General features: G+C 44.5%; 1 protein-coding gene across 1 annotated transcript; it reads right to left on the bottom strand.

Annotated features, from left to right (window-relative positions):
• GARS1 (glycyl-tRNA synthetase 1) lies at positions 1–27,111 on the bottom strand. The gene is made up of 17 exons (XM_074157167.1): positions 26,929–27,111; positions 23,314–23,415; positions 20,323–20,425; positions 19,122–19,263; positions 18,510–18,598; positions 16,988–17,064; positions 15,130–15,275; positions 13,910–14,059; positions 12,174–12,336; positions 11,118–11,282; positions 9,002–9,109; positions 8,324–8,469; positions 7,062–7,147; positions 4,318–4,427; positions 2,828–2,921; positions 1,739–1,929; positions 1–350 (listed from the first exon to the last, which is right to left on the bottom strand). The coding sequence occupies exons 1-17, from the start codon at positions 27,097–27,099 to the stop codon at positions 225–227; spliced, it is 2,169 nt and encodes a 722-aa protein (XP_074013268.1). The 5' UTR covers positions 27,100–27,111; the 3' UTR covers positions 1–224.

The following is a 27,111-nucleotide window of genomic DNA, read 5'->3' as shown; positions in this document are numbered from 1 at the left end:
CAGGCATATATAATGGCGTTTTTATTCATAACACCTTTAATTTGGACTGCAATTATTTCAGTTTTTAAAGTTAAATTCGGGCAGCAATTGAGGAGAAAAAAAAACAAATAGTCCCTGTGTGCACAAACAATGCAGCTTTGAATAATACATGATAAGTTTATTCCATATTAACATGAACAGTAAAAAGTGGACATTTGACGGGATGTTACTTCAGGTCCTTTTCTTTATTCCTCTATTGTGTCCTTTTTGCCAGTCTCTTGTCCCTCAAATTGTGGATACTTTGCCTCAACGTCAGCCCAAGTCAGATAACCGTTGGCCAGGTCGCGAATGATGGCAGGGAGTTCAGAGATCTGCAGGCAAAGTCACAAAGACATATGAAACACGAAGCCATCAGAATCGAGATGCTCTGCTGGATACTTGGGGAACACAGGTCATTTTTACATCAGAAATGGAACAGGGGCAAGGTGTCTTACTGCAAGATCATTTTTGGGAAAAAAAAAAAAAAAAAAACATTAACTAGGAGGACACCTTAAATCAGAGTCCGTGTCATCTCAGCAAAGACTGCTCAGCTATTCAGGGTGACCCATGAGGGAAATGCAACCGTCACCGTGGTGGACCACAGCAAGGTTCACCCCTGGAAGAGTTACGTTACAGTTTCAGAAGGGAAAGAAAACAATACACACATCCAAAAGATGCTGTAAGCCAGGATTCAGCCAGGCCCTACTTACTGTAAGACCAGCATAAAAGAAGCTGCCGGTTGCCTTTTCTTTGCTCCTTGTAGAACACTGTCATGGTGCAAAGCATCAGTAGAGAAACTAGAAAATTTGCAGAAACTGAAGGATAATAAAGTCTCGTCTGTGCTGCTCGGCAGTGAGAGGTCAGGGAGGTGACAGAGGGACAGATGGGTGCCCCAAGGAGCCAGCACCGTCTGTTATACCCAACCAAACCCACAGCCGGCTCAGCAGCACCAGGCAGTACAGGTGCTTTCGTAGAAAGCGGAGCTCCAACAACTCTGCCCCCAAGATCTGCCTAACGCCGCCTCCTACAGGAGCCAAACTGTGTTCCTGGCAGGAGACAGGGAGAGAAGGGCAGGACAGAGGTGCTGAGTCTGCCTGTCACAGCTCTGGGCAGGTCCTGTGGCAGCAAGACCACCACAGGCAGGTTTACTAGTCCAGTCTCACAGTCAACTTGTCCACCAGGACTCCCAGGTCTCTTTCTGGAGGGAGAAGCTCTCACCAGTTTCTTTGGTGCTGCACAGGCAACACTGTTGAGAAGCAAGCTTTGAGGAGTTACAGCTGTGCTGCGCCCTGCCAGCCAGCCTGCAGCAGGCAGAGATCTCCTGCCTTTTGGTGCCTGTGGATTCAGAGGAGCCCTGGCTTTGAAAGCCAGACACTACCCAGCAAATGCATTTACTCAGCAGCCTTCACTTGGAAAGAGGCACTCTGAAGAGCAGTGCAATCAGCACAAGGCATGGCTTTCAAGTAAAATCAACACCTCTGCATCTCAGAAAAACAAAAGCCTCTCCTCACTTTAGCAGCAGGGATGGCATCTTCTGTTTGACTGGTATCTCTTCCCTGGGGATTTCTCAGAATAGCTAAATTGCCCACGAGAGCTGGAAGCAGCTCCCGCATACACCAGAGCCATTGCTGGATCTGAAACGGCAGCTAATGCTCTCCCACAGCCCATGAGAAGCAGACGTGGCTCTGCCAGCAGCCAAACCCTTCAGCCTGCCCCTTACCTCTGCTCGGATCTGGCGCATGGAGTCACGGTCCCTCAGGGTGGCAGTGTGAGGTGTCCGGTTCACGGTGTCGAAGTCGATCGTGATCCCGAAGGCCACGCCAATCTCGTCAGTCCTGGCATAGCGCCGGCCGATGGATCCAGAGGAATCATCCACCTTGTGAGAGATGCCGTTCCTGGTGAGTGCTTCAGCTGCAAGAAGCAGAGAAGAGGGGGATCACCAGGACTCGTTACATCCTCAGGAGGCAACACGATCCTAGCAGCGGCCTCCCACATCTTCATGGCACTCCCTGAAGCGAGGCACCACGCGTCCCGGTTTCAAGCGGCATCACAGACCCTCATTTTGATTTTGACAGAAAACCGAAGGTTCCGGTCCCTGCCAAGCCTATAAGCTCAAACCCACCCCACAGGTACACCACTACACCCACAGCTCCCCACATGGCATCACTCCACTTTCACCCAAAGAGAAAAGTCACCGATTTCTTCAACCTGTCATTACGGTCCCAGAACTCTGCTTTAACTCAAAAACACGCCAGCTTTACACGTGTGCAGGGGCATGTCCACCACAGGGAGGTGAGGTCCCAAGCAGAACTGCTGCCGACAGCAAAAGACACCGTCTGACATGTAGTTTATGTTCCTACCCTTATAATACTCACTTTTAGATGGTACCAGTGGGCATTTTGACAGAACGCTGGGAGGCTCAGCAGCTCTGGGACTGATTCAATAAATTAGATGGCCAACAAGAGCCAAGAAAAGAGCTTAATTCAAAAAAATACTAAATGAAACACTGCTTCTGACAGCTTCTCCCAAGCAGTGAGAAAGACGTCTTTTTGACACAAGAAAAAAAAAAAGAAACATCTTTTACACTGCAAACCAACACAGGCAAAGGCAGGGAGTTGAGTTTTTTGAGGCTAGACTGAAGGGTTTGATAGATACCCAAAGGTGACTGATACCAACTCAGCTGTTTTAGTTCAATGGCTCTCCCTGTGCATGTGTGAGAGTCACATGATCCCAATGCTGTTTTCTGGGAAGAGAAACCTCTCTTCCCAGGGCACATCCCCGTCGGACCCACAGTGCTTAATACACTTACACAGTTCCTTGACAAAAGGCATGAATTCCTGATTCTGGCTTAGAGGAAGAACAGAGCACTTGAACGGTGCTACAACAGCTGGGAAGCTGAAGAACTAAGGAAAAAAAAGAACGAGCACAAATAAATACAAGTTTAATGGTTAGGCCAGATTCTTCGAGGCAAGAATAAGCTCTGACTGAGGTTGGAGGCAGAGTGACCGTTCCAAGGGAATACCTGGCCTTCTGTAAGACATCAGCATTTAGGGTTCCAGCAGTAACACCTCACATTGATGAAGCAAGATTGATTTTCTCCAGCTGTCCTCCACACCCCTTTCCCTCCTGACAGCCAAACACTACCTCTCACCAAAAGAGGTCTACCAGAGCCTTCCCTGAATAAAGTGAGCCTTATTTGAATTACAGAAAAATGAAGGGTAGAGGGATCCTTCTGTATCTTATACACAGTCTAAAGGGAAGAGTTCTCACAATCATCTCGCTCCCTGTTTGATTTCCACAGGGACTCCACACACACATGGAACATATGCAGCTCAAAGGTTTCCAGAAGCCTCCACAGACACCTTCAGAAAACAAAAATATGCAAAAATGGCGGGGTGGGTGGAAAATATCTTTCCTGGCAATGCACGCCTGTAAGGGTGCAGAAGTAATGCAACTGAGACGTACCACAATACGGAGCAGCCCAGGCTACACAGAAAGTAAACTGGGTACTAGAAGGGAGGTAAGTCTAATATTTTCACAAGCAGTTTGTGATTGAGTCAACTGTGTCCTGACTCTGAGCTCCTGAATCCTGTTCTCCTCACTCATAACTTTATCACATCCTGTGGCAACCAGAGTCACCAAGGAGCGCTGTTATTTTTCTTTTCTATAAACACAATCTAGCAGCCAGAAACAAAGAGCGGGAACCGGTATCAAGTTTACAGCCAGCTTCCCATGGGCCACCAGCAACGGTGCAGAACATCACAGTCTGGGCACTGGCTGGAACAGGCTGGTGGTCTGTACGTAACACACACTTCCCTCTGGCCCCTGCTACAAGAAAGTTTCAGGCCAAGATTTCAGGGATACCCAGAATCAGAAAAGGCTGAATTTCATGGGGGATTGAGGAAATAATCAGTCTATTGTCCATTTTGCTGCACAGAACTATGATTCCAGGAAAAGCAGGAAAGAGAGAAAGGCACGAAAGGCAACTCTGAAGAGATGCCTTTCTCTTAGCAATGGGACACTGCCAAGTGGGAATCCAGAAGGAGGAATTTCTCATTTCTCACCCCCTTGCCAGTAATACAGCGAGAGCCTCATGCACGCACAGCCCCAGAATGCTGTCAGCACGCGTGTATAAATGACACGTACGCTGGCAAAAACAGCAATTCAACAGCCCACCTGGGTTTTCCCCATCTCTACTGTGTATTGTGCAGTCTTATTTTAGTCCTTCCCCTGGATGTTAGGGAAAGGCAAATGCTGGCAGCTGATTTCAAGCTGAGGCCGAGACCCAAGAAAGCTCACCGTTCTCTGCTCGTCTCCGTCCCGGATGCGGAATGTGTGTTCAAACACTGTGTACATGATCCTCCCAATACCAAATGAGGGTTCAATTACATTTGGGATGATTTCTTCCACTGGAATACAAAAGAACCCACATCATCATCAAAGAAGAATTTATACACAAAAAAAATATGTTCACTGAAGCTGCTTTTCTGCTCAGAAGTTCTCATTACATATAGCTGAGCACACGGAAATAAAAGGTTAAACATTTCTGCTCCAAATACCAATACCTGAAGCACAGATTTGAACTTAGTCCACATACAGAATGTATTTAGGCTGTAAATAACAAGTCAGTGCCCCTTCTCTGACCCTGAGAGCAAATGATAGAATCATAGAATGAGTTGAAATGAACCCATAGAATGGGTTGAAAGAGACCTTAAAGATCATCGAGTTCCAACTCCCCTGCCATGGGCAGGGACACCTCCCACCAAACCAGGTTGCTCAAAGCCCCATTCAGCCTGGCCTTGAACACCTCCAGGGATGGGGCATCCACAACTTCTCTGGGCAACCTGCACCAGTGTCTCACCATCCTCACAGTGAAGAATTTCTTCTTAATATCTACTCTAAATCTCCCCTCTTTCAGATTAAAACCACTCCCCCTCGTCCTATCGCTACATTCCCTGATAAAGAGTCCCTCCCCATCTTTCCTGTAGCCCCCTTTAGGTACTGGTAGGGGCTCTAAGGTCTCTTTGGAGACTTTTCTTCTCCAGGCTGGACAACCCCAACTCTCTCAGCCTGTCATCATAGGAGAGGTGCTCCAGCCCTCTGATCATCTTTGTGGCCCTACAGCACAGTAAAACTTGCATCCATGCAGATAAACCCTCTCCTACTTCACAACAGCAAAGCCTCATCCAAACTGTTCACTGGGAAGAGTCCCTGCTCCACACCAAGCCACAAACTACACCTAGGCATTGTCTGGGGAGAGTGCTACTTGGCATAGACCAAAACTGTGCCAGGGAATATGCTAACAATTAAACAGCATGGATGATGGGAGGGTAATGCTCAATCCCTGGCCTCAGCATCCACCAGTCTAAGCAGAGAAGCCTGGATGGAGCTTCAGATCAAACTCCAATTCCAGCAAAGACTCCTTCCGTATTCTTGAGTTGTTCCACTGCCTGCTTCAATGCTGCTACCCCTCCCTATTCTCCATCTCTTCCATCATGACAGTGGGAAAGAAAGAGTATCAACCAGTTAGTTTTTGCAAACATCCTCAGAAGATGTGACGTCCTACGTTACTATATACTTGTCATTCCCTCTAATCCTTGCTACACATCTGTCAAAGAGGCTTTTTCCTCCTTCTCCCTTCCATGTATGAAAGGAGCTCAGTGGAGAGCTGCCCTGCTCAGACACTGCAGCTTCTTAGAAAGAGCCCAGAGAGCAACTGGAGAAGAAACAACAATTATAGGCATAAGCTGCTTTTGAAAATCAAAGGTAGAATCCAGCTCTTCAGCACTGCATCTGGATCTGCCTCCCACTCTACGTGCCTAGATTATGTACCTCAATTAAGCACCTAACCCAGCACAGGACTTCACCTTGCAAAAGGATGGTCTTGTTTTATTTGTGCATTGACCAACCAGTTTTCAAGATAAGAGAAAGGGAAACCATAAGCTTTTCCTCCTGTTGGCAGCCAGCAGCCAAACTGCCAAATGTCCAAATTTAAAGGAAGGCCACCGATTGGGGTACTTGCTGGCCCCCAGCAATACTACAATCCCTAACAGTTACAACTCTGATTCCTTCTTTGACATTGTGAGAAAGCAAGGCCTGGCACAGCAGCAGCTGTGTGCTGAGTGAAAGACACCTGGACATCTCAAAGGCTCAGCAGCTGCAAGAACAAATATATTCTGCACATGCTACACGTTGCTCTACACCTTCCTAGGAGTACTTATCACATTCCCAACCTAAGGCAGGACGATCCACTAGTTACAGTATGAACTGGGGAAAGATCTACCTCAGCCTCCAGCTCTGTCAAAGACTTCCCAAACGACCTTAGGTGAGGTGCTTAAGAGCTGGCTGGAAAGACAAGACTTCTTTGAGGAACTAAACCCATGCATTTTGGAAAGTTACCTTTCAGCCCCATTTCCCACATCAGGACAAATGCTCTGTGGAGATGCAGTTGCTGGTCAAAGCCGTTATTATTAGAGGCTACCAGAGGAACTGACTGGACTTGTCAGCCTAAAGACTCTGGTCAGCACAGCAGCTTGGTTAGCTGGCAGATGCTGGAAGAGTTGACTGCAGGCAGTGGAATGACAACAGGAGCTCTGAGCACAGAGATTTGCCCATAGCCCGACCAACAGACTGCCACAACCCATCTGCTGCACTGCAATGAAGACGAAAGCTCCCAAAGCTGGTGACTTTCCCCAGCTCCTCCATCCCTACAGCAACTGGTTCTTAGCACCACGTGGGACCTTACAAATCCTAGAATATAGAACTCAAGCAGCGTGAATATAACACGCTACCCAATTATTAAATGGGCTCCTGAACAGACCTGGCGAGAAGCAGGCAGACAGGCCTGCATCAACGGTCACTGAAATCCCACTGCTGTGTGAAAGCTTTCCAACTCTTAAAATGTCAAATTTCAAGGAAATAACATTTGGCATTTTTCCTGTGCCACAGTACAATGCTAACAGGACAACGCAACTAATAAAGTTCACATTTGAAGTGTATCCTGATCTGCCTCTTATTTTTGATGATCAAAGTTACAAATTTACCATGTAATGTTTTCTGAAATCTCTTCACAGTAACCATGTCATTTGTTAATTTAAAAGTTTTCCCTTCAGTTTCAGCAGTGAATTCCCTGCAAAGGAAAAAGAAGTCACTTAAAAGCTACATCAACAAATAAACAAGTTATATTTCTTTAATTGCTTCAGTTGGTTGACTTTAAGAGTGGGATGATAGAAGACAGGGCAAATCCCAGAGATCAAAGAAACATGTGGAATGCTCATTAAAAGGAATTTATGTTAATAATAAAATTACTACGTCTACATTAAAAGCAACCATCTTCATAATCACAGTGAACTTGATTGTGGTTAACGGCCTGAAGCAAACTCAATTAGGAAATAGAAGAATCTCCGGATGAAGCATATACACCAAAAGAAAAAAAGGGAGTCGCACAAACCAGGTGCTTGCTGCAGACTGTACATCTTGTCGAGTGCATGGACTTCTCATGAAAACTGAGTTGTGTCAGAAGGTACCGTACATTTTCACAGGTACCAAACAAAGGGGAAGAGGCAGCACAGTTACCTTACTGTTTATTCCTAAAGCTTTTGATCTCCTAACTACTTTCTCTTGTTCCTTGCTAACTTGCAATTAGAACACACTACTTGCCAAGGAGAACTTCGGCTGTATTGACCTCTCCCACTTCCAGGGAGCAAATGTCTTTATTATTATGTGTCCTAACAGAAAACCACTGTAAATCTGAGGGCTTCCCATCATGGATTTATACAAACATGGTCATATGAAAGGCAGATCTAACATACTGACACTGTCAGCATGTACTCAGCAATGGTACCCTCCTTGCTGAAGCATTCAGATCAGCATAATACAAAACCCAACGTGTTTTAAGAAAAGCGTGTGCTAATCACCTGCATTTGGACCTGATACCAATGGGCTGAAGTTTATAAAAGCTTTGGGCTGAATGCAACTACACCTGGATGCTGAGTTTAAACACAGTCATGATTTGCAGTCCACTATCGATTCAAACTCGAGACACTGCTTATAACTCATCAGTTCAATAAATGTGGGATTCTGGATGAACCAAAGTTCACTTTCTTCCAGTTTTGATGTGTCTACATATCACCTTTTTCTGCAATAGTTTCTCTCTCCGTTTCAAGTGCTGGACATTTCAGATGATCCAGCCAGCCCTCTCTCAGGAGGAAGCTGGTTTCAGGTGGCTCAAATTAACTCAGCAGCACTTTGGGAACCCTCACCAGAGGTGTCAGGGAAGGGTACCATGCACACACAGCCAGCTCACCCTTTCTCGTTGAGCAGCTGCTCCATCTCAGTGATGTAACACTCATCACACATGGAAAGGTATTCCATCACCACCTTGGCGTCCTTCTTATAAGCTTTGCCAATGGCTCCCTTATTTGCCTCAAACTGAACGATGTTGACTGTTCTGTACGAAGCAGTTAAGGAGTTTGAGGTGACAGAAAGCAGGGCCTGGTTCTTTTGTTATGTCAAAGCCAATTGCTACAGAACACACAGAAATCTCCCCTGCTACTGGATTAAGGAACTTCCCTCCAAGAGAGGAAAGGAACAATAAAAAATACTGGAGGACAGAAAGTCACAAACTTTGAAAGAATACAATTTTAACAAGTACAGCTGGCAGCAGAACCATGGAATGGCATGGAGTAACCTGGGACAGTAACTCCACATTCGTGTTTAAACCATGCTTCACAGTCAAAACAGAGTCTAGCATTAACCTAGAAGAAACTAAGCACAACAGTAAATCCCCTTTGCCCACCTGAGTAAAGTCACCCGCATGCTCAACTCTTTGCAGGTTACTTCCCACAGTCCTGCTGGTCTGTAGCTCTGTTTCCCTCTTAAATTTACAGATGTAACTTTAAATAGAGCTGCACAGCTCTCCAAGACATCTCACTGTCAAATCACTTTTCACTTCAAGAGAATCTGGTTTATTCTGAAAGGATATAGGTTCTTTGAGAGGCTTCTCAGCTACAAGAGGAACTTTGGTGGCACGGGCATGGCAGGAGAGGTCATAGCAGGAACGATCAGCACAGCCAACGATCTCAATCCAACCCTGAAAAAACAAAAGTGGAAGCTTTCACCAACTTCCTTTTTTTGTCCACTTAACCATCAAATATGTTTATTCGCCCTTAAGCCCTCCCTGCTCCCATGACTGTTTTTTCTACGTAATTAGCTCTGTTACAATAAGCAGCGCTCGCTCACTAGTTGCTCCTTCATTTGAATGATTCCATTTGTTTCCAGAGGAAACGATCAGTTATCTACCCAGTGCCCGTGCTCAGGGCCGGTTTTCTACATGGCTTGGCAGAACACAGCACTGTGCCAATAGCTCGGGGCTGGGACCAGAGAACACAGTTCTATCACTCACATGCTATAGGCACAAGAAGACATCATCCCTTCAGGGCTTTATTGCTCTGCAAGCATGGAATAGACAGCAGGCAACCAGTCACATCAGAATGGCCAAAAGCCTGGCTTACCAGCTTGTAAAACACAGCTCGTATGCAAGGGAAGCACTTCTTTCAACATTTCAACAAGTATGGCAAGGAGGTATCTCAAAACACCATTCACACACAAAGAACTGATGAAGCATTCCAACACTTCCAGCAAATACAACCACCGCCTGGACCTTCTAAAAGGCAATCCCAGTGAAGAAAAGGGCCATCAATCAGCTGCTTTCCATGCACTCTGTCACATCAGCATGGACATACAGGTTGAAAGTAATGAAATATCACTAGTGATAAGCCTGTTTAGCTCCTTAAAAAAAAAAAAAAAAGAGAAAAAAAACCCAAACCAAACCAAAACCCCAAAACAAACAAACAGAAGAAACCAAACAAAAAACCTCACATGGATAAAACCCACCAACCACACACAACCTCCTCAGCCCTAGGATGTAGGAGGTTCTCCCTGCCCATAAATAAGGCTGGCTGAACTATCTGAAGCCTTGACCCTGTTCCCTGTGTGGACACCTTTGGGCTGAGCCTACTACCAGTTTGACCTTGGACGGGGTCTACTCATGTAAGGGTCACTGCAGTGTCACAAGCTAACCCCACAGACCTCAGCAAAATCCCTTCAATCTTTCAATCCTTTATTGGAACTAGACCACACACAGTTCTCCAGATATTTCCAGGAATCCACACATAACCTAGACTCCTTGGAAAGGCTAAGCAGTCTTCACTATATGAGGGAAAAATAATGAAATAACTTTTTCTTTTTTCTTTTTAACTCAGATTCGACCTAAAAAGTAGATTCCGTACCCTTAAAGAGAGGAATGACTTCATAATCAATACCGTTGAGTTACCATGCCTTCTAATACATTTCTCTTGAAACTATCATTCCAACTGATATACTTGGCTGAAACTTACTGAAGAGGCTGAAAGCTCTCCAAGAGAATCTAAAAATGAGTTTAAGAGCCCTGTCGCTGACTACCTACTGCTGGTTTACCTGAAAGAAAAATAACACATTTTTCAAAATCCTGCCAACAATATAAGAGAAAAACAAAGCACCCTACAAGGCCTGAACTGAAAAGCTCTTACTGACTCAGCAGGAAGATAAAAAATCCTTGGGAAATTTTTCTCCCAGCACCAGCTGTCTGAACTGGCAGGAGTGAACTCTCATTTCTCACAGCTTGGAAGTGGAAAAGGAAGAGCAAGCATTCTAGGAGGAAGGAATCTGCTCAGGAATAACTCTTCCAGCAAAACAAATCCCTACCCGCTGCTATTACAGGGGTTAGAGTCTTTGGAAAGCACAGGACCTTTTTTCTAATTCTAGGTGAAATTTGACCAGCACGATGTCCACAGGCAACTTCAGGCTCCACCACAGGGGTCTGAAGCACGGACTTACAAACAAGCATGAACAGTTAATGAACTCTGTGCAAGCCCACTGCAGGGAGCTGACCCTTAGCCCTGGATTCAGAATATTTCACCTGCAGTAACCGTGTTCATACCAACACGGGGCTGGAGGGAAACATCACACTCATAGCCCTCGTTTTAAAAACCAAGAAATAAAATGGAGCCCCTTCCCACACTATCAGCAGATCTGACAGGGAGTGTCACTTTGCCACTTACATACGACGTTTTGGACTCTGCATCCCAGCAGTCACAGGCATAATGAGCCATCTCATTCTCCATATGCTGTCGGAAGCGCAGCTTCTCTGGGGATACACCGACCTTTGTAAGGAAGAGGTAGATTCTGCCAATGAAGTAACCGAGAACGGAGTTATTGATCACACCCTGGAAAGGGAGAAAGCAGGAGAAAAAAACAAACACATAGACATTAATTCCTAAGGAACCAAAGTCATGATTTGTTGTACTTCTGCAGACAGCCTGACATGTTACAGACAGAATTTCTTGCAGCTGCCTGCGATAAAGTACTATCTCTCCCCTGAAACTACTACATCTTTTCAAATTCATCTAGCACCACTGGCACCATGTCCATCTGGACAAAATAATAATTTATTATTACTCTAGGACTCATCACTAACTGCCTCTGAAGATCATCTACTTGAAAATACCCTGCTGTATCCAACAGTGCGGTCACTGGCATTACAACAGCGCGTGGGAATTGCAGTTATGGCTCAGGACCCCAAAACAGCTGTACCCGACAGCTCACAGCTGCAACACAACAGGGGGGTGGTGGTCTTTTTTGTTGGTGGTTTTGGTTTGTTTTGGGGGGAGCTGTTTGGGTTGGGGGCAGTGTTTTGGTTTTTTTATTGGGCGTTTTTGGGGGAGGTGAGGTGGAGGGGGTTGGTAAAGCTACTCATTCGTAATCTGCATGCATGGAGAATCAGATAGTGAAAGCCATATGCTGATGGGGTCAGCAGCTGAGTATTAGATTCCCAGTCACTGCTGAGCTTCTGACAGATATTAGTATTCCTCACTGTTCCTTTCCCATTAGCTAAGTGTGAAGCTTAACCTCCAATCACTATCCCAGCACCCCCTGCAGCCTTTCATTACTGATAACAAGGGCCAGGTTCAGATCTCAGTCACACTGATTGCCTGAAGAGAACTGACTTTTACACCTGGGAGCAAACTCCAGCTGGCACCAATGCAACAGTCAGTTATTTAGCCTTGAGAGCAATATTCAAAAGAGCAAGCTCTGTGTGTTTTCAAGAGGAATGTTACCTGTTGGACAGCATCTCCCAGCCGCATTACGTGGGCGGACTGCCCACTGACCTGGGCCTTGGAAGAGTAGAGGAGGATGTTGAGATCTGCCACGTTCTGAAACTTGGGGTGATTTTTCTCACTGGGATCCACAAAGTGCTCAATTTCTGCCATGGTGAATTCCCTAATGGAAATATAACCAACCAGGCGTATCAAATATTTTATGTGTCAGCCACAGCCCCTTTAATAAATGATTATGCTTTAGACTCTCACAAGCAAGTCAGTAGTTTAAAAACATATACAAACCCAAAGCAACAATGTATAGATTGGAACATAAACCAGTCTCAACACTGGATTTAGTTTCATCCTCAAATTCCTAATAAGACTTTCTACAAATTCACCTAGAGATTTCCAGACCATGGTCATCACCACTGTGATTCAGAGCAGAGAATACCACCTTTGGAAATACTTCCAGAAGTTCTCCAAACTGCTGTGATGCCCATATTAGAAGTATACATTTCCTATAGGGTCAATGAAGACTAATCCACTGATTAACTCAGTAGCCTTAACTCATATTAGAGGTGCCCAAAAATAGCCAGATGAGGTGATAACTTCTTGAAGATAATGATACTGCTACGTTCAACAATGGTGTATGTTCTGTTTGAAGAATTTGTCTCTAATACATCTATATTCATACATTGATTCTTAGCCTTCTTGCTTGAAATCACTTTACATTGAATTAGCTTAATATCAAGAACCTTTAAAAAAGCTCTAGGTAATCATTAACTTTAAATCACTGGCATCAGGATATAATTTGCTATGATAGCATAATAACACGGTCTCCAATAAATGTACCACAAGCGTATAATTTGTATTTGACTGAAAATGCATTTCAATGAGAGAAGTTCTCGTTTCCAGATGTGCAAGAGAGAACAGGAGGACCGAAAAAATTCCAAAGAGTTCCCTTAGGGCTAACAATGCCACTGCCTCTCAGTGACATTTATGGCACCCTATTAATCAATTACCAAGCTTACAACACATACTGCCTGTGTGTACGACACAACCACACTGACTGTGCACGGGAGCTCTGGTTCCAAATTAGATGGAAGAGACTTCGGTTCAGAATAGTTCAGCTGAAATACGGATATTGTCCTTAATGAAATGCAATAATCACTTTCGTCCTGAGACAGAAAGCTTTGAAAGTAGTTCTCAATAGCCCTGAGCTTTCCTGCCTGACTGATCTTGGGACACAAGCACACGTCCCGCGTCAGGTTATCTCCCAACTTCCCCTCTGTAGCAAGGCGCAGAGCCATAAATCTGCAGGTTTCCCTAGACAAGGAAATGCTGCTGCAAGGTCAATCATGTTTGAATTCCAGATTTCAGTTTTAAAGTAAATCACGTGGACATAATTAAACAAGCAAAGCCACATGTCCTGTAAAGAACACAGCTACCTTTAGTATGATTTGTCTGGATTTTGATGGAAGCCAAATTTTGTCAGTAAAACTGATTTTAATCTAGGTGTTTCTAACGCAACAGCTATTTCAGAGATCCTAGTTCCCACCAGCCAGGCTTAGAGAGAATTCTGTACTTAAAACCTTAACTAAATGAGTTCTTCGTCCGTGAACCCTTGGGCACATTATGAGAAATCCTCTGGAAGAAAACCCTAATGGGCAACAATCACGTACAAACACTGGAACACAAGGGAGGTGCCACCTGCTCTCAGGTACACTTCTGTTGAAAGAGGAAATTTGCGGTACCTCACTCTGATAAGGCCGGAGCGGGGTGAAATTTCATTTCTGAAGGAATTTCCGATCTGGGCAGCAGCAAAAGGCAGTTTGCCTTGGTTAAACTCCAGAAGACGTTTGAAGTTGAGGAATATTCCCTGTGCAGTTTCTGGCCTTAGATAGCTGAAAGAAGATGGGGGAGAGGAAAAAAAATCAGGAAGATAAAAGGGTAGGGAAAGCAGAGAGAAAAGAAAAACACAGTTATTACAAAACTTAAAGGTGGTACTTTTTCTCGAGTCTTTTAACTCCAGAAACAAAACAATGCAGCAATAGATTGAGGGGGCAAAAACAAACAGACATCAGCTGCAGCTCAAACACAGCACTCCATAGTTACTCCCAAAAGTAAACTGAATGACTTGGCTGCTCAAAAGCAGGTGCATGTACGGAATGCAAAACGGTGTCTGAATGAAATACAGTGTACATCACAGAGGTCAGAGGGAATGTAGCCTCCCTTTGCCTTTTCTATGTAGGCCTGAGCTGTACCAGGCTGCTTGCAAATGTGGATTTTGCAGGCAAACCATGACTACACCTTTGCTGTTACAAACTGTGAAGTGGCTTTAGTGTAAGGCCCCTACAAGCCCTACAGTGATTTGAGACTTCCACAGAGGATACCACCGACACAGATTATTTAATGTGCTGCTCTGAAGAACACAAATGACAAGTATCTCTGATGGCATGCCACAGGACATAAACGAATCCTATTCTCCACTCTCCAATGGGGATTTTACTTTTAGAGACCCCAACTCAAGGCAACAGCCTGTACATTCTCACACACTAACTACAAACGCCTAGAAAATGATGCTACACTGGATCACCCTGCTAAGTAACTTCACCCTGAAACAGGTACGCTGAGGCAGGTTCTCTGTAGCCATGAAGTCGCTGACAATTGAGAACCCAACCTTAACTGGCTTTATGGAAACAACTCCAACCAGTAAGGGCACTGCTGTGATCCACGCAGTCCACCTGCTTCAGGGATTTTTGTAATGCTGCAACAGCTTTGTGTTTCTCCTACCTTTCACCAAGAGTCCAAGGAATGCCAACCTGCCAGAGAAGACTGGGACTGAAAAGCAGGGGAAGGCTACTCAAGAAGAAATTGCATATTTCAATCCTGTTGAGACTTCGTTGACTGATGAAGTAAGAGATCGTGATCGATGAAGAAGAGAGAGTGTGAGCACAATGAGATTAGTACCTACCCGGGCATGTTTCCTCCAGGCCCAATGGAGGTCTTGAACATCAGATTGAAAGAAACAGGAGGGGACAGGTCATTCCCAGTGATAGGGGACTTCACATTGTAGTTCACAAAGAGATCTGCAAGTTCTTGCTGGCCGTAATTGTCCAACTAACATCAAAACACAGGAGAATGTGAATTACTAGACAAGATAACAGGAAAGAATGTCCTCTTCATGTTTTGCTAAGCGTGATTCACAGCTCTGAATCACCCACCCAAAGTACTTCCTTTGAACCTAAGTTTTCCAGCAAGGTAAAGTTTGAACCAATGATAGAAGAGTACACTGCACATCAGCAAACCCGTTTTAGTAATTTAGGTCCACAACTCAGTCATACCACAGAAAGTCTGAACTCTAAATAGAAATGCAAGCACTGAGCATAAGAGTGGGTGTAAAGAAGAGGTAAAGTCATTGGGACTGCATCACCACCCACCAGCAGCTTCTTTTGAACAGTTTCAGCTAAAACATGGGGTGCAGTGTGTTGGGAAGGAAAAGCAATGAGAAGGCAGCTAAAATTTCTGCAGTGCTTTGTCTGCATTCATTTCTCTTTCTTCTGATGCATGAAACACAATATTCAAGCTATGCAGTAGATGCTCCCTTTTAGAGCAAATCTGCAGCACAGGGATTCTTGGTGAAATATTTTCCATTTGCTCTTAAAACAACTAGGTAATGACTGGATGCTTTCCCAAGCGCGATAATCTTCCAGGCCCCTACCTTCCCCTTTCTCTGGAGGATGGGAATCAAGCAGTAGTAGAACCGCAGATCTAACTGCAATCTAACCACAGAAAACCTGCAATTTCTGGCACTGTTTTGTGCATTTGTGTATTAGCCTTTTGCATATGTACATTTAAATGCAGCTTCTAGACTTAACTACAATCTATACTGAACAGTACAGCAATAATTTAACACTTAAATTTAAAATCAAATGAGCTACTTCTAGCATTAATTGTCACGATTCTTCATATATCAGAGAAAACTCAAGACAGGAGATAAAAGAAGAATTTATTAATAGAAGAATTCCCCTAAAGGATGGTCAAAGTTCAGCGTTGTAATGTGGAAAACCTAATGACAGCTGTTCAGTGATGCAATACACTGAAAAAAAAAGTTGCTCTTTCTGGAAGGAAATATTCATTCTATGCATGGCTCTGGAAGCATTTATCCTAGAAGTCATGAGAAAAAAACACATTAAAAACAAGCAAGAAAAACAAATAAAAAAATAAAAGCAAATGTCTGTACAGCAGCTCAGGAATGTCAGCCTGGAGCACCAACTATTCTCACAGTAAACACAGGAAAAATCTGTGCAGGGTGCTAGAGACAGAGGAACATATCTCGAGTGCTTCAAAGCCGAGACAACTTTAAAACACACCAATTCAGTGCTAAGGTGATTCAGAAAAATCCTGACAAAACTTCTGATCTGTCTCTGCTCCTTTGTATCATAATCCTGCAGTGAGGGATTTACAAAGGTAAAGAGGGGATTCAGAAGGAAAAGGCTTTTTGCCAGGGTGTGAAGTGGAACAGAGCAGACCAGCTCCAAGAACAGAGCTTCAGCCCTACCAATCTAACATTCAGGAGACTAATATAACAGCAATAACTTCCCAAAATAGCAGAAGAAGGGAGATGCGATTAACCAACAAGTTTACAGTATTTGTTAACCAGCAAGTTTTCAGCATTTAGGAGCGTGTACAGCCTACAAGTATCTCCGAGGTAAAGACTTGTGAGCATCTTTAGAGACACAGAAGGGACACTGCCTCTGGACTGAGTGCATCACACTTCCTCCGTTACACACACATCTCTGAAGTATTCGCCTCCCCGTGCAGGCACCTACCTGCGTTAGAACATTTTCCATTTCTGCCTTTTTTTCTGCTGTGCACTTCTTGTCAGACATAAGCTTTTGCAGGTGAGCTGTAAGCAAGAAAAGTACGTAGTGAGTTTATACAGCAATCCCATCACTGTCCCTAGTCTAAAGCTGGACAAATCAGGAGGACCCTCCACCGTGAGCGTAAGTGTATGTATGTCCACCATTTGTCTTGCTAGTGTCTATCAGGGTAATTCCACTCATGTCACCAGGGCAATGCTGATCTACAGCTGAAGAGCCTCACCAGTTCGCTGTCCTCATGTGCCACAGGGAAAACAGGTCATTATCTAATTTCTTTCCAATACTCATTCCTCTAAACCCAAGCAATGGCTTTGTAGTCTCTTTCTCCTTTTTTTTTTTTTCTTTCTATATAGACTGGAAATTAAAAGCAACATCTGATCTCAGGCCAGCAAGGCTGATTTTATCCAAATGCACTTGGAGGCACGTACTGACTTAGTACAGCAGGGTTAGACTGCATTCCACTTCACAGCACAACATCTTCCGTGAGACACAAAGGTAGACAGTGATGCCAAGACTTCCCACTCCCACTCTAAAAAAGCAATCTGACTTTTTAGTGGCAGTGACAGCAGGTGGCTGCTCACCAGGGACAGGCTGCAGAAGAGACAGGGACACTCTTGTTTATGATGCTGTGTAGTGTGCAAAGTGGGCAGATGTTAGATGGACTTCTTTTGTTTTTTTTTTCATAGAAGAAAAATTCTAACTGAGTATTATGAAAGCAGCTTTAATGCTAATATAGATTGTTCTACATTCTTAACTTCCAAGGAGAAGGCTAGAAAACTAGACACCACAACCCACTTAAACCAAGAGCGGAACAATCCTTCCTTTCGCAATGGAGCTGTATATGAAAAACCTTTCAGACAGGTTTTTTTATTTCTAAGATTCCTTCATGGGATTTGTTTGTTTGTTTTTTAAACAAATTTTAATCAATAACCAGAAAGAAGCGTGAAGACTTTGCAAACCTAAGAAAAGCCTGAAGTCTACTTGGTGTTCCCAAAAGAGAACTGAGTTCTAAGGTATACGAAAGTCAGTAGCTGCTGTGTGACTGACCTTTACATAGGGAAAACATGCTCTGTCCCCTTATATCATCATTAAATCATTTGTCAGTTCTCAGCAAAAAGACACTGAAACTCAAGAAAACCAAGACCAGACCATGGTAGACAACAGGAACCTTGATATATAGGGAGCCCTCAGCTTAGACACACAGTAATCTTTTAAGACACAGGTTTTTATAAAAAGGGACCCAACTATATTTGCACTAGAGATCCCGTACCTCATTTAAGACACTAACACAACATTTGGGTGGAACTGAGAACTTACAGGATCTTTGCTATGGTATGATTAATGAATTACAAACACAAGTATGCAAGACTGGCTACACCAACTGGCCTTCCTTGAGAGAGATACTCTTTTCCCATGTTTGTACCACTGCAAGAAATCCCCAAGCCCACATAGCCTTGAAACAAACCCATACCTTTTAAGAGATGATCAGCACGAAAACATTCCCCATTTTTCACATCTTTCACCATGAAGTCAGCAAACTTGTCTACATGGCCAGAAGTCCTAGAAAAGATGATACACATAAGGAACGTGAAAGCTGCCACCGGACAACCCTGGGTATTGAGTGATCCCAGTGCACAGATCATTATCAGAGAGAAGCCCTTCAAGCTATGCACCCAAACTGCAGGCTCACTCTTGCTTCAGGTTATATATTCACAGTAAGCAGTACCATCCCACAGAAAATCTGATCTGTGAGAAAGTATCAATACACCTAAATCTTAAAACATCACCTAATCCTTTTTCTTGTCGTCTTGATCTTTTAGAAAAAGGGATAATGGCAATTTCCTATGTAGGAGACATTAAGACATTAGACTCCTAGACACGAGTCCCACTGCTCTCCCTGATTTATGGAACAACAGCTTCTCACACTGACCTGTGCACTGATACCTAATTATTTTGTACTGCAATGGGGTATGAAATTGGGTGACCCAGTCTCAAAATCCCTCTGGGTAATTTTACAGAAGACTGTAAAAAGCAACTATGACCAGAAATTACACGCTCCAGAAAAAAATAGACTCATATTTACTTCAGAACGGGCTCTGGAGTGAGCATGGTACAGTCAATCTCCAGGATTTGCTCTTCCTGAATAAAGTGCTGCCTCCACGCCTGGATAATGTTGTTCTTCAAAGCACACCCAACAGGCCCAAAGTCATACAGACCACTGACACCTGCAAAGAGAAAAAGGTAAAAAAACGTGGAGGGTGCCAGATTGTATGAACCTGCATTGTTTGGAGGAAAAGTCCTCCCTTCTCAGTGTCTCCATCAGCTGGTTTAAGCCTGAGGTCATTTTCTGAGCATGAAGCATCAGCTTCTCTGGGCTGAACAGAATATGGAATGTGTTCCATGACATAAAGGTTGAAAACAAACTGTATGAAGCACCTAGATGGACACTGCCACTGGGACATCAGGTAGAAGCTGAAACTGATAATTTCCTGCAACCAACAACTGGAAAAGCCACACTCCCTCCACCAGTGGATTATATTCTGTGGAGAGTTTTGTGGGAGCAATCCGAATACAGAAGTGATAATGCACGTGCCCAAGCAATGGTTTTTGTCAGCAATAAAATATATCTGCCAATCACTAGTTTAAGTACAAAGATGATCAAAAGAAACAAAAGACAATAAAATAACCCAGAGTATTTATTTTAGTATTTCAGGTGAAAGAGCAGTAACTACAGAGGCACTGTGCTGCCCCTGCCCACCCCAAGTCGCCTCAAATCAGCTATCTGAAGAGGTTTAACAGCCACATTTGTTCAACTGTTCAATAAAGTTCATTGACAAAGTTCATCAGGTTAACAAGTTCTAAAGTTCACAGTAGTTTTGAGCATTACCTTGCCAAGCAAAGCTCAGATAGGGATGAACGGTTACAAGGAAATAAGCTGGTCACCCCATTAAAAGCCAAAACACCCTACCTCTCTGTAAAGAAAACGTCCTCTACAATGTAATACTCAGAACTTGCATGCTAAAGTCCGCTCATTTGCATTCAGAAAGCAAAAGACAAATTTTGAACCACCTCCCAACCCAGAGACTTAGGGGCAAAGGAAGGGGGAACAGGGAAACTTTTGAAAGGCTTACAGGCTCAAGCAGGACAGTTTAAAGCCAACTTTAAAAAGAATTATTTTATGTTGCATTAATATAAGATTGCAAGAGTACAGCATTTCACGCTGCTAGAAAGACCAGAACATTAGCCTCAAGGGATTAAAAATGTAAATTTCTTCAAATCTGTACCTCCATAAATAGAAAAGGCTTGATCATAGAAAAACCTCCTTTTCAGGGTGTCTTCCATTTTAGCTCTGTCCACAACGTCATCTTTGGGCTGTAAGGCCAGCTCCTGTAATTCAAGCAAACCAAAAACAGTTAATAAGTCCCGTTTCTGGCAGGAGGACAAATCCTCTCCATTCAACACTACGAGTCAAAAGTCTGTAAAGACCATTTTGAAGCAATGGTATCCTGCCAACATGCTCATTTTCCAAAGAGGAATGGTCGCACTGAGATTCAAGCGCTCAATGATGAACGTGATTGTCTGAATGCAGCATTTTACACACTCAAAGTAGACTCATCCGCCCTAACTTTCAGACAACTAAGTCTGAGCTAATTATCCTCAGCTGTCTTTACAATCAGTGAAGAGAAATGGCCACTTCTAAAGCAATTCTTCTGACCTATTTCTCTCTCCTCACTATAAAAAGAGCTTAATGCGACTAGCACAGACTACAAACACCTAACTCTCGGTATATATGAAGCTTTCAATGAAGTGTTCCTCACATGAATGAATTTTAACCATGAAGATTATGAACATCATCTTTGTGCTCTGCCAAAGGTGTGTATTTAGCTAGTTGTATGAAGAATCTATTTGCAATACGTAGGCTTTCACAAGCACGGCCCTGTGCACACAGAAACCTCAGTTACGAAGTGCCTAAGTGCCCTGACTAGATTCTGTGAAAATGTTTTACAGCAGACTCACTATTTCAGCTGAAAACCTATGATTTTTGCAACCGACCCCATTAGTGAAGTCAACATACTTGAAACATTTTCTTCAACAAAGACATTTTGATAATTAAAGCAGAGTTAAACCAAGAAGTTCAATAAATTCATTCAGATCCTGCCAAGTGACTAACACTATCATTTTGAACAGACTTTTGGTAACAAAAAGTATTGTATGACCAGTAATTTCAAACTTTTCTCTTTTGATCATCTATAAAGACAAATAAACGTGGTCTAATTTTAAAAGCACTGTCCCTCTGCTGCTCCCATGAACTAGCATAAGCCAAAGAGTAACTTTGCATGAGAGACAAAAAGAGTCAAAGACAGAGTACACACAGAGCAAGCACCAGAACAGTATTTTTAAAGCAGAGAAAGGGAATCCATTTTGCCCAAAAATATAGAATCACATTTCACAGTGACCAGGATTTCTTAAGAGAAAGGGTGGGTTTTGCCCAGAGATGGACAGAAGGAAAGGAATGGTGACATAGCCCAATCCTGAACTGGCGGGGAGAAATGGCCAGCAGCACGGCAGTAACTGGAGCAGGTACACAATTCTGTAGAGCCCCTGTTCTACTACCTGAAAAGAATAGTTAACGAACTGGTGCAGAAATCAAAGAAACAGTCTCTTCTACACGGCATACATTCATAAACAGACGGCAGAAAAGTGCCTGTGTTAGCCTTGAAGGGGAAGAAAGACCCTCTATAGGAGCAGAATCATCTCCTGACTAAAGACATGGTGTGAGGACATAAAGCCAAGGAATCTTAAACACTCAACTGCTCTGCCCTGTTCAAAGCTTCATTTTCAGAGCCATTCTGCTATCTTTAAGTAGGAATCACGAGGCTTGAAAACTGTACCAGCAGCTGCTAAAGCTAACGAACATTCACACCCCTGCCTTCTGCTAAAGTTGCAAGCGACCGCGCTGCATTGCCGGAAACATCGTCAAGAGAGAAAGACCACATTGGAGAGCTGCACTCAGAAGGGCAGACACTGCATTTGCAAGGTCATTCTTGCGCTGACAGGGACACAGCCCACACAAATTGTGTAACCGGCAAGCACGCCTGCATCCTACAGGCACCCGTCCAACAGAGAGGTGGGGCTCTCAGGGATACCAAGGCTCCAAACCTGCCTCGCTACATCTCTCTACGTCAAGCTTCCGAGGGCTGGGAAACAGAATTGGGAAAACATTTAGAAACTATTTACTCCAGGACGCCCTAGCTATCAATACAGGTTTCACGCGACGGTTTCAAAGCACAGTTCTATGCTGAACGCTAAATAAAAATGACATCTTTTTACTTGGGTTAAATGTATGCAAACGGCTGGCGATAACACCAGGCCTGACAGAGCGCGTTAACTGTTCCTCCAGGGTCAACTGGTTTCAGTTCAGCTACACTCACATTCTCACAGCAAATTAATTGCAAGTGTTGGCAGATTTATGTATTTTATGCATTTATTTTTAAGAGTACCACCAAGGCACAGCTACAATCATTTTCATATGAAATATATATTAGAAAGAACCTCCCAGTTTCCTGGGTGAACACGCACACCTGACTGTCTTTAAGCTTCAGGAGTTTTTTTGTTGTTTCAGTCTGAGAAGGGGAGGGAAGCTTGCAGGATAAGGAAGTGTATTTTTACTTGTTTAACAATCTAGAGACAAAACAAACTTGGAAGTTCCATCATTTCATTTGCAGAAAGACTTTTCAGAGCACAACTGCATTTAAAAAAGGGAGAACAATTTCAATACATCCCTCTCTTTAAGGCTGAGGAAAACCGTAGGCTACTTGAAACATCTCCAAAAACTTTGTTTAAACTGTAACAAATAAAATGGCTTCTAAAGAAACATGTTCTATGCCAGTCTGGGAATTCAAATGCTGCACAAAGAATCTGAAAATGAAACTCACTACAGCGAACAGCATGTCCTCTTACTGTGCAAAAAAAAAGGTCTATACAATAAACAAAGATTAACAACATATACACTGAATTTCAGCTTTGACTATGAACAGCCTGGCCTCATGTTTATTCGTTCACACGCTGTGATTTAATACTAACAGGTATTATTAGCGTAACAGATAAGGAATGAAATTGCCACTAGTTGGAAACTTGCAAACTATTTCAGAAGAGAATCAGTCTACCCCAGTATGACTCTTTAGCCCAAACCAATACTGTAAAAAAGCATTAAGTAGAGATTTCAAGGCTTTTCTGATAAAACTGTGAAACTCCAATTTAATTTCCAGACTCACCTTTGCTTCTAGGACCCTCTTCCGAGCTTTGAGCTCTGCTACAGCTCTGTCAATGTCCGCCTGAGGAGCTTTCTCTTCCTTCAGCTTCCTTACCAGTTCTCCCTAGAAGGAGGAGACAAAACACGAGATATAATTCTTTCTTTGAATGCCATAGAAGAGAACTCTCCTTCTTCCAGCTCCCTTGGCAATCCAAAAGGAGGGGTCTGTCCTGCCTTCCCACTCTCCACACGGGTCTCAAGAGGCTGCTTCAACTGTTAGAAACACGCATTTGAGATTCAGCAGAATTAGACATCATTAGAGAAATTCACCCCCCTCATACTACTGTTAAATCCGAGACCTGTTATTAAATCTCAAATATACTCCTGTATGTACCACTTCACAGCAGATTTCCACAAATCCTAGTTTTCTGTCTTCGAGGATGCACTAAATGGATTCTCGGACGGTTATAAAGGCTTTGTGCTTTCTATCTCAGCAATAAGGCTTCTCTTCCTTCTACCCCTTCCTTTTTCTTCAAAATTTATGACCATTTTAGACTTCTTTTCCTCTGTCGTAAGCACACAAATTTTGAGAAGAAGGTCTCACAAAAGACAGACATTTCCAGCCAAATGTCTAAGCAAAGAAGGCATTGCATTATCTCTAAAAACTGTTACTGTTTTTAAAACTTGTCCAGTAACTTTGGAAAAGAATGGAGTAAAAAAAAACAAACATGAAAGAGAAAACAATGCCTAAATATGCAAGTGCAGCAAAACCCTGCAGTGGGCTTACACTGAGGTCAAACCACCATCACCTTGTCACAGTCCCACAAAGGTCCCTTTGCCCTGTGAGGATGATTCTTCCCTTTCATCCCAGGGAAGTGCTCAACCCCCAAATACCCAACAGCATGCTTTTCTGAAAGGGATCCTCAGCAGTCCTGCCCAGCTTACTCTTGCAGATAAATTAATTAAAAGTCTTCCTTTCAGTCCGCTCTTCTTCAGCCAAAACCAAGGTCTATCTCGAATTATTGAGAAGGACAAAGGAGCTGACCCAGGAGGAAAAAGCACAGAGATGTCAATGCCTTCTCAAGTGGGATGTTCTAAGAATGAGATGCTCCAAGTTCAGCATTTTTTTTGCACCTTGTACTTCTCCATTAAACAAAAAGAAAAAAAAAAAAAACCACACCAAAACAATCCAAAGAGATTACAACATTTTCACAATACCAGCTTCTTCATAAATTCTGAGCTTTTCTGACATTAATATTACAGGCAACTGAGAAACCAAAGAGAACAGAATACACAGATTGCCATTCAGTAATCAGATTAGAAAAGATAAAAGTGCTTCAGAGACTAAGGGGCTCAAAGGCTAATTTTATTAATAAAGGGAGGAAGACTCAAAAGACTGCATTAAAACAAACACACCAAGAAAAGAAAGAAAAATAAGAATCCTGTCAGGCTCCTAACCCCATCGGCTACAGGAACCGAACAAAATCTGCTGTTTCCTTCCTGTTAACTAGTTATACCAAAACGTGACAGTTTCACTCTAGGGCTGAGGGCTTCAACTGCCATTCCCGGGTAACGTGGCAGAGGGAGGGATCTGATCTTTTTCTTTTTTTTTTTTTCTCTTTTAAAGTAGTAAGTCTAAATCGTCTTTGTTGAGCTGGGGGGTCGGCAGTGGAAAAACATCAAGGCGGGAGCAAAGCAGCTACTGCTGACTCAACAGAGCTATCGCCCTGCTCGTTGCTGAGCATCTAGAAGCAGCGCACAGCAACTCTTTGTCCAGATCTGTAAGTAGCAGAGTCCTCAGACATACGCAAGGAGGAAAAAAACAACACAACTGAAGTAAATAATTTATGTTTGCTGACAGGACTCAATCTAATTAAAGCTACGATCTCGAGCCCAGCCCAGAGGAGGAGTGCACAGCAGCACTCGATGTGGCAAATTTTGCTGCGGCTTTGTCCCATAGACCAGTAAAGCAGAGAGGGATCCACCCCTGGATCACGGCAGCTTATTGCATCAGGCACTGCTGCAGGAAGATTCGCTGCTCAATTCCCCCTCCATAGGTTGAGTCCCTTAGGTTTAATTAAACCGCTTCTCCGCGAGCCGACAGACAAGGTCCTCTGCATCGTAAGGTATCAACTACCCCCAATCTTTGTTATTCCCTCCCTTTCCTCTTGTGCAAAGACCTCGGGAAATTACTGCTGTCAGCTGTAGGACGCAGTATCTGTGGTCCCAGCTACAACAAATTTACCCACAAACCTTCCCTCGGCACCCCACACTCCTGTCCCAGTCCCACAGGCAGCCAGGAAGAGGGGGTGCATCGATGCTTTAAAGGCCAATGACAGCACCCAAGATACAGCATTTTAAAATAAATAAACTGGCTGGTTCTAGAGATCATCATTTTATTTACAAGGAGCCCTCTTGCCAAGGCATTATGCTGTACAATGATTCATAATAAAAACTCCTTGAAGTGCCGGTGGCTGGTATAATTAAAGGGCCATAAATCCACTCATTTAATGGGAAAACACATGCACGAATCTACACATACATGGGACACACACGTAGCTATGTGCGCAGCTAAGCAGAAGACTATGGATTCAGCCACTTAAAGGAGGATGTGGGGAACCCACGGCCATAGGTCTTGCTGCTAAAGCAGGGAGGAAAAGGAACTTCCATGTGCTGCGGGCAGGCTCCACTGCCATTAACGTACACAGCAAGGGGATCGAAATTCGCTTAGGAAATAAAAGAGACAACCGAATCCTTCTCAGGTAAGAAGGACGCGAAAGATAATAGCTTCATCTGTGAGGGAGATGGAAAGAGAATGCGATGGCAGTCCCAGCTAATAGGAGACAGCTAGAAAAATAAGAATGATGAAACGGAAAATGTGCAAAGGAATTAATATCCCTTACTGCATCGGGCAAATATGCAACTCTAAAGAATATCACTGACCTCCAAAACCCAACACAAACTCAGCTCTAGAGGGAAGTCATCCTGTGACCCTGTGGGATGAGGAAACCTATGCAGGCTGTTTTATAAAGAAAAGGTGAGGAGCCCGCTGCGGGGCTCGGGAAGCGTGACAAAGTCAGCCCTGGGCTGGGCACAGGAAGCCCAGGAGAGGATCGCCAGGTGGAACTGACGCAGGGATCCAGTTCTGCAAGACAGCTCTGACACACACCGCCACCACCGGCAGGGAAAGGGGCCGGGAGACCCTCACCGGCGCCCCCCCCCCCCCCCCCCCGCACCGCCTGCCAGCCCGCTCCCCCGGGGCCGGGCAGGGCCCACCGGCGAGGAGACACCGGAGGACAGAAGCCCCGAGCAAACCCCCGGGGGACCCCTCCAGCGTGGGCTCACTGCAGTTCTCCTGCGCAGGGAACCAGGGGGGTTTCAAGCCGGGCTGAGGGGGAACACCCCCCCCGAAATACACCCTACGCAAACCGGCAGGGCTCGGGGTGAAGGGGAGGTGGCCAGTGTCCCCCTCCCCAGTGACCCCAGCCGAGGCACCGGCGGGCCTGTCACACACCCGACCCCCCCCAGCCCGGACCTCTCCTCAGGCGGCTCCTCCCCGGCGGGTTTCCCCCCCGCTCAGGCGCCGCCCGCACAGCGGGGACCCCCCATTCCCCTCAGCCGGGCCGCGGCGGGTTACCTGGAGCCGCACCGCCTGCCGCAGGGGCGCCAGCAGCGCCTCGGCTTGCGGGCCGTCCATGGGGGTCGTGGCCGGGGTGGGCCGGGAGCGGAGCGGGGCGGCGGGCGGGCAGGCGAGGCGGAGCAGGCGGCGGAGCAGCAGCGGCAAGGCGTTACGAGGAGGCAGCGGCATGGAGAGGCGCGG

This window comes from Numenius arquata, chromosome 12 (assembly GCF_964106895.1).
Source record: "Numenius arquata chromosome 12, bNumArq3.hap1.1, whole genome shotgun sequence".
In the NCBI taxonomy this organism is placed as follows: Eukaryota; Metazoa; Chordata; class Aves; order Charadriiformes; family Scolopacidae; genus Numenius; species Numenius arquata.
Note: the sequence above shows the minus strand (reverse complement) of the source record. Positions and strands in the feature narration are given on the sequence as shown.